The following is a 12,781-nucleotide window of genomic DNA, read 5'->3' as shown; positions in this document are numbered from 1 at the left end:
CTTTATATTTCAAAATGATAGAAAAATATATCTTTGGATTTAAGAAGCACTCCTTAAATCTTCCCAGCATTACATGGTTATGTCTGTTTCTTCAACAGGACAATATAGATGTGTGGGAGCCACCTCCGCAAAAAATACTATGTGTGGAAATTGACAAGGTGCCACTGAAGCCTAAACTGGGGAGGCAGAACCATCAAGCCCCACAGCCCATGTCCCAGCTCATCCTGAATATGGTTAGTTAGGCTTATTTAAAATTTAGGCTTATTTAAAAACGTAAGCATTAAAGCTTCTGTTTTCCGAATCCGCTATTTAACTGTATGTATTATATTTCAATATTTAAGTTAGTCTGTATCATATCCTTTTCAATTCATACTGAAATGGTAGAAGCAATATATATTTAGATTTTCTCACACATTTATTCTGCTTAGCATTACGTCATTATGTCTGTTCCCTTAACAGGACAATGCAGGTGTGAGCCGGTCACCTCCAGAAAAAAGGGAGCGCATGGCGAGCAAAATCCGAGACCAACAACTGGGGCCAGGCGGCTTAGATCCAGTGCCACGGTCTGAAGTGAAATTTGTGTGTTAATAGAAGACGATGTGACAGTAATATTAGTTTTTGCTGTTGTTGAGCCAATTCATTGCTGCACGTTTTTTTTATGGCAGAGAGGTGTTCAGATTAAATCTGAAGGTGCTTGCTGACTAATGTTTGTTCACTGATGTAAATTAAATCTCTTAATCTCTAACCACTGAATCTTTGAAACACTGAAACAGTTTAAAAAGAATTCAAAAGACTGAGATGCCACTGTTATGGCATTAAAATATGTGCAACCGTACGTGTCATGGTAAAGGCTCCCTATAAAAAAATTAAAAATGTCATATATATATATATATATATAAAATAAAATAAAAAATGGCATTGTTCTTAATTGTTGTTAGGCTAGTTAAAGGGATAGTTCACCCAAAAATGATGTCATCATTTACTCAACCTCAAGTAGTTCCAAGGCTTTATAGTTTTATGAGTAAAAACGGCAGCTAATTGTGAAGATTGAGTTGTGCAAATGAATCCACTAGAGGGAGTAATTGACCAAGATTTTAAGAGTCAGATCTTCAGTCCACTGTGGACATGACACACTACATAAAGGCCAATAATTAATAAGATCATAAACATTTTGCTTGCCGTTATTGTTGAAGCTACCATATTTACAATATTATTCCCAGATGTTTAGTTTTAGCTGATAAACTGTTTTTAAGCCTACAGTAAAACCAATAGGCCTTGCTACATTACACTTATGAACTGTTTAATAATGTTTTGCTTAAATGCCTTTTGTTGAACAGTTTATAGTTTCTTTGTCAAATTAATTTAAATATAATTAGATTACATAGGCCTGTTATGAGCAAATATTGCCTCATTGTGTATATATAACAATTAAAGGTTATATTTGTGTGAAAAGGGTTTCATTAGTCATATTATTTGATACATTTTAGTCTGTTTAGAGTAATGCAAAATGTTGAAAATTAAGATTATTATTATTATAAAAATATATTTTTTAAAAACATTTAATATAAAAATTATTATTAAAATAGCATTTTTTTATTGTTTAGTTGATGTTTTTTTTATAGCATTATGTTTACGTTTATATTGGCTTTACCAAGCTTTTTTGTTTTTGGCACAAAGAGTTGAGACGCTTATATGTTATTAGATGCTTATATGTCATTGTCAAGTGTGCAGTTTGCCATTATTTTCTCAACCTAAGAGTTTTACAGAAATATCCACAAATTCTGTGTCCCGGAGTGTCCTGCATGGTGTGTTCTGTTCTTGATTACCATTTACACATTTCAGAGTGAAGACAGAGACAGTGTTTCAAGTGGGTAGTTTTACATAATGCATGCGTTTCAAGTCACTGAGCAGTGTGAGCATGTGAGAACGTGTCTGTGATGCCCCAAAAAATGCAGTCTACCTGCAAGTCACTATTGAAACATGACCAAACTAACAGCGTAACATTTTTTCAGTGTCTTGCGTGTTGCCATTGTATAATGGTGTTCCTCTCCCAGAGGCAACAACGGTAACCCTTAATGAAAAAAAATCATGTTTTATTGATGAATCTGACTTTGCTCTGGGGCTTGACTACACTAACAGTATACACTGTATGCAAGTTATTGCTTCAGTGTGAAGTGATATGCCATTTATAATAGTTCATCTCCTGTGATGGAAAAAAGGCAAGTTGTCTTTTCATTAAAATCTATAAAATGTGCTTAAATTGTTTGTTGGCTCTAAAATTAAGACTAAATTGGATAGGCTATATGATTTTTTTTTTTTTTTCCTGCAGTTGTTATTTATCAGGGTACTTTCGATTTTAAAGATATTTTGAGCATCTCTATAAACACATATAGCCTACATAAAATTGTAAAATAGTTATGATTCACAAAGTGAAATCTAAATTGTCTTAAGTGTTTGAGACCAACAAAGAAACACATTTAGGCCTATGTAATGGGACTTAATTCAAAACCTTCAGTATAAGATGGACTAATACACCCTTTGTGACAACTAGCCCCGGTCTCTTCTATGCTCTTTTTTCCCTTCTATGTGTTGATCTGGAGCAGATGTGGTGAAACCTGCCCTAACCCCCCGTCTCAGTGAACACGCTTTAGGTCCACTGAAGACCATCAGGTGGCGCTATTGGCTTAAATGGAAACAGGACACACACGTGCAGGGGGCCTAGCACACGTACCTTGAATCTCAGCGTTGGGGATCTACAATGTGTTGTACAGATTGATTATTAAATTTTAAATTATTATTAAATTATTATCTTTATTAGCCTTACTATAAATTAAATGCAAAAGACAGCACATGATGTTAGTAACATCTTTTATTTTCTTAAGCACAGCATTTTATTAAAATACAGCACAGTTTCGCTAAAATACCTAGTCTTACGTTATTTCTATAAAATTGTGCATTATTATAGTAGGCTATATCCCCACGACAGCTTTTTTAATAATAAAAAAAAAAAAGTTAAATTTAAAAATATATAAATATTTCGATTTAACCGGATAATAGAGCAGTGCTACATTTATTTTACAGTTTACAAGTGAATTAAAAAGCATGCATTGCATTTAAAAAATGTTTAAGAATTTATAAATACGGTAAAATTCTTCGATTTTTTTTTTAGATAATAAAACAATACACTTTATTATATTAAAACATACATTTAGGCCTATTTTACCTGATAATTAATAGTGAAAACCTGTAAAATGACATCCCAGACATCATCACTTTTAACAATGGGCTATTTTATTTATCATCAGTTCTATAGGCTACATTGCAGTGTTTTAGGTTGCTTACTCCGTTTATTATGCAATGTTTCTTGCATTATTTTACAACGTGTCGTGTTAGGCCTACCCTGTTTGTGTAGCTCTTTTAATTCAGCACGTGCTCTTCTGTTATCAGCAAGTTGTATTTTAAGGTGCAAATCAAATTTAGCTTGTTGAAGTTTGTTGGTAGCCTAGACTATATTATTTCATTTAATGAAATGCACGGTTTTGAGCTGCAACGTAAACGAGCACTCCTGTATAGTCACTAAAACGTATCGTCAGTGAATTTCTTGCAACCAAAGCTGTCTGTCTTTTCCCCACACGTAAATTTTGCAGGGTCTTTAAAAAAAAAAAAAAAAAGTGCAGTGAGCTTTGCTGGTGGGCACGGAGACCCTCTGTCCCCAGACTGCCGCCGCTAGTCGCCCCCAGCGCCACGCGTCACATCACATCCGCACTTGAACTTGAATCCCATTCCATGCTTCAGAGGCAACCCCTGCCACAACACACAGGCGCTGGGTCCTCCCTGAGAGCAGCGTGAACGCGAGACGTAATTGCTCGGGTCCTGATTGATCTGGAGAGGAGGTGTTGTCTTCAGAGGTTGAGCCATTCTGCGCTCTGATGCCAAGCGCACATGGAGGACAGTGCAAAATACTTCTCTCACCTGGCGAGCCCGCCGTCCACGGATCTTGGATTTCCATTATAGCAGGACAACAACAAAGCATATTTGAATTTTAAGACAGTGTTTTGGAATCGAGGTTGTGAGAGGTTAAAGAAGCTGCGGGTCGGAGTGATTTTCACGCATCGCTATCTCAGGTTAAGTGGCACATAGTTAATGCCAGTCGAAAGCGACTTAGTCTGTTCACAGAGTACAAGTGTTAGTTTGTGCCGTGATAACGACTAGACTAGCGCGGTGGAACAGTACCGGGGCTGTGGAGGAAAGTTTGGAGAGGTCTTCTGGAGCGCGCACATTAGTCCGAGTGCCCGTGAGATGCTGCTGTAAATGCGGGGCGATGTCCCGACGGAAGCAAGGCAACCCACAGCATCTGTCCCTCACACAGAGGGAGAACCTACCGAGTGAGTACAAGACCTCTGCCACCTTCATCACACTGATTATTATGAAGTATAGGGGCAGAGAAAACTTTCTTTCTTTCTTTCTTTCTTTCTTTCTTTCTTTCTTTCTTTCTTTCTTTCTTTCTTTCTTTCTTAATGTAACAGTGTTGAACATGCATTAAACATTTAGGATCATCAGCTCATAAAACCATCAAGTCTTTTAATTATGTGCTCAATCCTAACTAAACTTTATTAGAACCACAAATAATAACAGTGAGCCAAATGTAGGTATAGCTATATTTATCCATAATCTGTTACCAACAATTGAGGCCTGTTAGTTTTTATTGTGTTTATTTATTTATTTTAAACACTATCAATGTATTCTACTCTGATACTTTTATCATTTACTGTGAATTATTGATTTAAACAAACTGGAAGTGCTGAACATAAAATCATAATTCATAGTTCATCTGCTCTGTCCCACTCAACACACACACACACACACACTCCTCACCTATTTTCTATTATTGTCACACACATACACAAGCATACATGGCTTATCAAGATTATGTAGTTTATTTGAAAGGCTCCGACTTTGCTTTACTTTTAAAAACTAAAGTGCTTATACATATTTAATTAGTTTATTTTTATCATAATCTCTGTTTTATAATATCAGGGTTCACATGCATGGATCGTCCAAAAAACACACTCCTTGTGTTCATCTTTAATTTATTCGTTTATCTAAGATGCTTTACACACTCTTTCCACTAGTAAAACTTTATGTAAAAGCACCAAGTACTCTAAACCCTTAAGTTTTCTTTTTGCCTAGTTTTTTTTTATTCCCTTAAAAGCTTTTCTTGCACAATAAAAAAAGCTTAAATTAGCTGCAATGTAAACTATTGAGAGTAACATCATGGAAAGCGCTTACAATAAAAAAGACCTATTCTGTCTAATTTATAACAGCTCAACGATGTTCACACATGCTTATAATAGTGATTGTAGTATATACAATAAAAGTGTATTCACGGTTAATACATCACCCTGTAGTATTTGTGAATTAAACTCCAAAGATTCTATTTCAAATATTTTTCAATTTGTTGATTTATTTAACCTCAAGACGTGTTTGCATTTATCAAATAATTCCTGATAAAAATATAACATTTTTACAAACATTTTATTTTTTAGAAATGTGTGCCATTTTTTTGATCTACCATGACTTTTGATGCTCATTACGTTCTGCCTTGTTATTCATTTTGGTATTTCTGGTTTCTCTGAGAATGTGGGCACAATGCGAAGGCGTGCCTTCCTGAAAATATCTGATTCAGTAGTGAGTAGATGGTCTTTACACGTCAAAAATAGCGCTGTTAATGATGTGATGTTATCGTTTTAGAAAACGTGAAGACATGAGATGAGGAAAATGTGTTAAAGGAGTGGGTGGGCTTACAGAGAGCCGGTGGCCTTTAAATTCAAACCACTGCTAGTCTGCCTGTTTATTTCACCTGACCTGATAGTGAGCTGGTTTTAGTTTTTTCACAGAATACATTTTTGGGTTTCTTTCCAGTTGTTGTGACTAATAAATACTGAAACATCTCATACATTATTGCTTGCTTAAATATGTATGTTTGTACAGCAAAAGCCATCCAGTGTAAGTGTGTTGAGCAGAATAATTACACTGTGTCTAAAATACGTGTTTAGTTCAAACATAATTAGTCTGGCGGTGTGTGTGTCAGTTGGCAAATGTATAGTTTACATTGTGCGCTCTATACACTCTATCGCATGTGTACAGAGTGTAAACCGACACTTTTTTAGTGGACTCCGTTCGGGTTTGCACGCCAACCTCCATTCCAGTCTTCACGGTCTCTTTCTGGGGTGTTTGTCTGTCTGTCTGTCTGTCTGTCTGCAGGGGAAAACCAAAGTGCCCTCATTTGACTATATCAATGCTTTTGGCACAAAACATGTCAGTTATCTGGAGGTTGCACGATAGAGAGATTCCGCCCAGAGCGACAAGACCTATAGATCACACTCAAAGAGAAAACCAAGGAACAGGAATATCAACATAGTTCACGTCTTGAAATAAACGCGGGGCGCTCTCTCCGCCCGCGTGTACACGTACAGGTGTGTGCATTAAAGAGAACATCTCAAGCCACGAGCTAAAATGGCAGGGCTCTTGCAGATGCAAATACGGGCTCTTGAGGAAGTCTAAGAGACGAAACCGCTCGTATTGAGATATCCGCAAACTGCCTCAGTGCCAAAGAAACTCATTAGTTTTGTTTTTTCTTCTTCATAAGTCGTATGTAAATTGTGTGAACATGTCTGATTCATTACATGAGTCGCTCGACTTTTGGATGGGTTGCTCGAAACGTCAAAATGTGGGTGGGGGCCGTCCATTAGGGCCCTTACTGGCTCTTAAAATGTAAAACGACTCTTTAATGGCTGTGAATGTCAGCTCTTTGAATGCTCACATGACGTTTTCCGTGATCTTTTAGTGGCCGCTGGTCATCATGCTAATAAAAGGCAAGGCATGAACTGCCGGACCACAGTGCCTTTGATTTCTAAGAGTGGAAAAGGGTCACATCAGCCTTTTACAAGTGGCTGTCGTCTTTAGGAGTTACTTTATAGTGATGTCCAGCCTTTTTGTATGTGTTAGCGCTGCCTTCGAGAGAACTTCTTTCACAGACCGTGTGAGCTGAGAGCTGTTTGATGGACGTGTGGTTACCCGCTGATCGGACTCGTCTGACCTGACTTGGCAAATATTATAGGCGAGTCTCTGTTCCACTGCACAATATTTCGGTTTATATTATGAGTGCCGTGTTTGCTGGTTTGCACAGCTTCAGTGGAGTGTAAATGTGCACGGTTGAAGCTGATAGGGGGTGCTGTAAGCCCTTACGAGAAGGAAAGTGATAAAGAGGATGTATGTGTGTGTGTGTGTTTTCTTTGAGAATCTGATTACTGCCTTCAGGAAACGTGATAACTGTATTTATAATGGTTAATACCCTGAATTGCTATCTCTCCTCCCAAGTGTATCATTCCCACAACAGGCTCAGTATAAATCTCTTATCTTACGCTAAAGGTAATTAATTCAATTTATTGGAGTATAGATTTCACCCTGGGGAGCAGTAATATAGACTCTGTGCCCACTGTGCTTATTGCTCCTAAACATTTCGTGTCCTTGCCTCCAACCAAGTTTTTTAAGCAATATTTGTGCTTCTGATTTCCAGCACACAGCTTTATGTGAAATTTTGGGGTTCGGAAGGGTCGTTAGCACGCACATGTGCATTTCAGAAGTGTGCGCATTTGTTTGGCATGCATCCAGAAGCAGTTTACAGTGTATAGGCCTTAAATGAAGATAAGAAACAGACGTTATCAAGCACATGGATTATTTTTTTTTGGAAATGCACCTGGTGAGCTCAGAAATCCCATTAGACAAAATCTTTTAACACATGCTGGAGACGTTAACAGTTCCGCAAATATAAATCACTCGTAATCTTTGTTCTGAATGCGCTAGTTGTTCTCTGTCATCCGCTGTGTTTTTTTATTATAATTTTTTTTATGATTAACCTCAGATGATTTATTAAAAATGATTAATAATCAAAATAGTTGATCAGTGTTTCATATGACCTTTATCTTATCACAAATGCTCTCTTTTAATTTCTAATTACTACTGCATTATTAAAATGCTTTTTAATAGAATAACTAAAAAATTATCAATAATTTTATTTACTTCACTGTTTTTGCTTTCAGATTGTTTAGTTGCACACTTATTTATTTCTATGTACTGATTTCCTCTTCACGTAAATCTTTTCCTCTTTTCACATTAAATGAAGTTTAAAAATCTTAGACCACTAATAAAAGTTTACTTTTATTTTTTTTTTAAATTGTACATCATATTATCAGAATAACATTTTTAGTTTAATAAAAAAAAATAGATTACTTTCAGAAAATCTGTTTGCTTTAATAACAGCTGCATGAGCTCCAGTTTGTAAAAAAAAAAAAAAAAAAAATGATTACGTCGTGCAGCATGATTTGAGAATGTTTCTAAGATCGTCTCTTATATTTCAGTGCAAGACTTTTGGTTTAAAGTTCACACGATCAGTGTGAAGAATCTTGCACATTATACAGAATAATGTTTCTTTGTTTTAAAATCTAATGTTCATTTCCTAGTTTAAATTAGATTGCAGGTCCAAGATTTTAAGTCCACTGTAGTGAGCAAATATCTGTAAATTCACAGAATTATTGTTAATAGAAAACTTACAGTAAGATGATGGTGTACGTAATTAACGATATATCAGATATACTGCTTATTTTCCACACTTTTTATTTTCTATAAAGATTTAAGTTTCAGCTTCTGATTGAAATATCACAGCACACACATCATCTGCTGTACACCTGTGGCTCTCACAGACATACACCTTCTTCTATTGTGTCCACTGCTCGCGTCTGGCCCGTTAAGGACGGTGTGGATGCCTCCCAGCACACCCTCCGTGGCATTGGGTCCATGCCAAGCCCACTATGTTTGTGTTCTCCTCCCTTGGCATTACTCCACTGCTCTGGGGGTCTCCTGTTAGCCGGCGAGAGAGAGCTGCAGACAGCCGAGTGTGTGGCAGCGGCCCGGTGCTGCTCTCGCAGGCGTCCTTCAGATCACGCATGCGAGACTCTGTTTAGACATCACATGCTGCTCAAACTGACTTTGGTCAGCTTTGTGATAGTGGAGGTTCTAAATTTAAAACAGAACAAGAATATTCTTTTAAAAGAATCTAAATATCATGCTGATTCTAAAAACTCTTCCCATGGCTCCTACACTCTTAATAATAAAGCTTTTTTTATTGCTACTATGCCACAGAAGAACCATTTTAGGTTCCCAAAGAACCTTTCAGTGAGCAGTTCTAAAAAGAACCATTTCTTTTCTTAATGTGAAGAACATTTTAAGAACCTTTTGTGCATTGAAAAGTTTCTGTGGATGTTAAAGGTTCCTGCTGAACCACAGATGCCAATAAAGAGTCTTTATCTTTAAGAGTGTGCAGCCAACGAGTGTGTGTTTGTCCCTCAGGCAGAGACTGGAGTTGATTTGCTGTCGGATCTCATACTGCTGCTGTTTTTTTCCTGCATTTACGCTATCTGTAAATCTGTTTTGTATCTCATTGTGGTTTTGTGTTGAGCCAGATACATTTCACAGCAAATAGTTTCGTCATCAATAATAATGCGGACAAATGGCATCTAGATGCCAAACAGGGAATTTCACGAGGGTACGAGGTGATAAAGATGTAACCGATTTTCACATACGAAAACGGCTGTTTGTCAAGCTCCTTAACCACTGTTCCCAACATGCACCTGCGATGCACTGACACGTGAGGCGACCAATGCCTGAGAGCGTATTTTGAGGCTGTTTTGCGGCTTTTGTGAGCGCTAGATTGTCTGCTGCGACATACCTGTACGGTGCATGTGCACCTCTCCAACATCCGTCCAGCGTGCAGAGAAGTAGACCGGAAACACAGATACCACTGCAAGACTGCGACTGTACTACCTGTCACACACACACACACACACACTCCGCTGATCTTACTGTGCAGCTCACAGGTGTTAGTCTATACTGTGTGAACTGTGAATTTTGCTTCATGAGGACAGAATCAGACGTTTCAGCTCCACAAACGGCTGACTGAGACCATTTTGACTCTTGTAACTTGTGCTAATACTAGAGATATTTCATTTTCATTAACAGATTCTATCCAGTTCTATTTGGACGTGCTCAGCTCGCAGTGATTTGTGAGTATAGCTGCAAATGTGTGGAAAATTTCGGTCCATGAAGTCATTTAAAAGACCTCATTTGTCGTCTAGAGTCTACAGTACATGCAATACCCCAAGCAAGCAAGTTAATCATGTCTGGACCAGTTTGATAGCCAGACTGAAAAACAGATTTGCAGCTCACAATAACTGAAGAACAAAAATCACAGACACACCAATAGCAATTTGTCATTTAGAAACTTGACAGGTACTTTAATTAGTTAAACCAACTTTTTAAAATTCAAACTAGTCAAGGCAAGGCATATGTATTTATGATCCTGCATATTTTATATAGACCAAAATGTTCATTTAAATGCTTTACATAATAAAGGGAGATGTAGAAGATCTATAAAAGTCTAACATTTAAATTGTCATTATTTAGCCACTCTAAGGTCATTCCAAACATGGATGCGTTTTTTTCTCTTTTCATTTAAAAAAAAAAAAGAAGTTTTGAAGAATCTTCATGCAGGTATTTTCCATACAAAGCCAGTTCATTCTGACAATGCCAGTCAACTTTCATAAATGATTAAATAAACAACATAAAAGTAATCAAATTGACTCATGTTCAGTCTCCTGAATTCCTGTAATAACTTTTTGTGACAGACTACAATTTAAGTACAATGTGTCATTTACATCAATCATTATATGATTTGGAGACAGATGAAGCGGAGAAAATCTCAATGAACACCTCAAGTAACTTAAATTCCCCATACAAATCTCTGATATGATTTCTGAAGACTTGCAATATAGTACGTAGATAAAGAAGAGAAAAGAAACAAAGAACAATCAAAAGCTAATTCAAATATGTATTAAAATAAATGCTAAAAAGTATGAATAAACCTGAATAAAAATAATGCAGCTCAGTCAGTAAAAACTGAAGTAAAATCAGCTACATTTTCGCACAGTGGTTAATTTGAGAACGCAAGCAGATGTTTTCAGTCTGGACTTGAATGTGGTTACCGTTGGGGAACGTATGACATATTCTAGAAATCAAATAATGTTCACCTGTACTTGGCAAACATGAAATGTTGCTCACACTGTTGTAGCTAGAAGCTAATTTTGCAAATCCCACATGATAGACATTGGTGAACAGTCAAATATATATAATATATATAATACTTGACAAAAACATTAAATCCTGTAAGACTGAGATGAACAAAACATTGACTTAGACCCTTATAGAGTTTTATCAATGATAAAAACAATGGATTAGAAAATACAACAAGAAATAGCCAATAAAAACAATATTGAAATGTATTTGGCTCAGTTATTTGCAACTATCTGTGGCAGATTGATCTGTTACAGCTCAAAATTTATTATTGTAAGCCATTTATTATTATGAACCATAATGAGTTTATGAAAGAGTCATGCATTAACTGATCATTTTCCTCTTCTTTCACTGCTCAGCTGCAGCAGATCATGATGCGTCAGAGGGCTCCATAGCCAGCCCTGTGGGCGGAGCCGGAGAGAGTGACCTGCTGACCTGCGGTCAATGTCAAACCAACTTCCCCCTGGGAGATATTCTAGTGTTTATCGAGCACAAAAGGAGACTGTGCCCCGGACCCAGCTCCTGTTTCGACAAGCCGACCGACTGTGGCGGCTCCCCGTCCCCCAGACCCCCACGGCCGGAAGTCTGCCGGAGGTCTGGACCGGTGGAGGTTGGGATCCAGGTCACGCCAGGAGAGGAGGAAAAACGACTGACGCCTGCCAGAGGAATCTGCCCCAAGCAGGAGGGCGTCCCAACAGGTAGGTGTTTTACACTGAAGGCTGGAGGAGGGGAAGGTTTATTAGTCTCTGAAGCTTGGCAGGAAAGAGAAACGTGAAGTGACAAACACACACAAAGATTTTTACTTATCCTTGAAATAAGTGCGCTCTTCAAGAACCAACCAAGTAGTCTTTTCTTGTCAAGAACCTTTTTGCGGTTCTTCAGCTATATTCTGTTGAAGGTTTTCCATAGATAGTAGCTTTATTTCAAAACTATGCATTTAGTTAGTTTGTTTATTTATTGATTGATTGATTTTTAAAATAATATTTTTTAACATTTCACCTACAAAAATTTATATTAAAAACACTTATTTCCCAAAGGATGACCTTTTTATGAATTTAAAAGCACTTATGCTGCATCTGCTTTTATTTTCTATGTATGTATTACATGTTTATTATATTTTAATATATACTACGTCAAAAACTTGGAATAATTAATATTTTGCCAATGATGCTTCATTTATGCAATAAAAATACAGTAAAAACAGTAAAATCATTTAAAATAGCTGTTTTTTATTTAATATATTTTAACAAAATATATATTTAATATATATTTAAATATTTTTTGTGTTCGCAATACTAAACATATCTTTGCTCGCAATACACAAATCGGCACATTAGTATTATTTCTGAAGAATCACGTGACACTGAAGACTGGAGTAATGATGCTAAAAATTCAGCTTTACATCACAGGAATAAATTACATTTTAACATATATTAAAATAGAAAAGTGTTATTTTAATAATATTTCGCAATATTACAGTTTTTACTGCATTTTTGATTAAATTATTGCAGCCTCTGTGAGCACAGGAGACCTTTAAAAAAAAAAAAACTTTATTCCAAACTTTTAGTGACAGTTAGTGTAGTACAGTATATAA

The 12,781-nt window shown here is 36.6% G+C and overlaps 1 protein-coding gene across 1 annotated transcript in view; it reads left to right on the top strand.

The window, feature by feature from the left end:
* Window positions 1-3,806: 3,806 nt before the first annotated feature.
* bcl11bb (BCL11 transcription factor B b) overlaps window positions 3,807-12,781 on the top strand; it is a 31,316-nt gene continuing 22,341 nt past the window's right edge. The window contains exons 1-2 of the mRNA XM_079374967.1: window positions 3,807-4,385; window positions 11,547-11,885. Of these exons, the coding sequence (XP_079231093.1) occupies window positions 4,322-4,385; window positions 11,547-11,885 (403 nt within the window). The 5' untranslated portion in view covers window positions 3,807-4,321. The remainder of the gene's footprint in view (window positions 4,386-11,546; window positions 11,886-12,781) is intronic.

Source organism: Barbus barbus (genome assembly GCF_936440315.1).
Source record: "Barbus barbus genome assembly, chromosome: 24".
Lineage (NCBI taxonomy): Eukaryota > Metazoa > Chordata > Actinopteri > Cypriniformes > Cyprinidae > Barbus > Barbus barbus.
The sequence above is the reverse complement of the archived record's forward strand: the minus strand, read 5'-3'. Positions and strand labels throughout refer to the sequence as shown.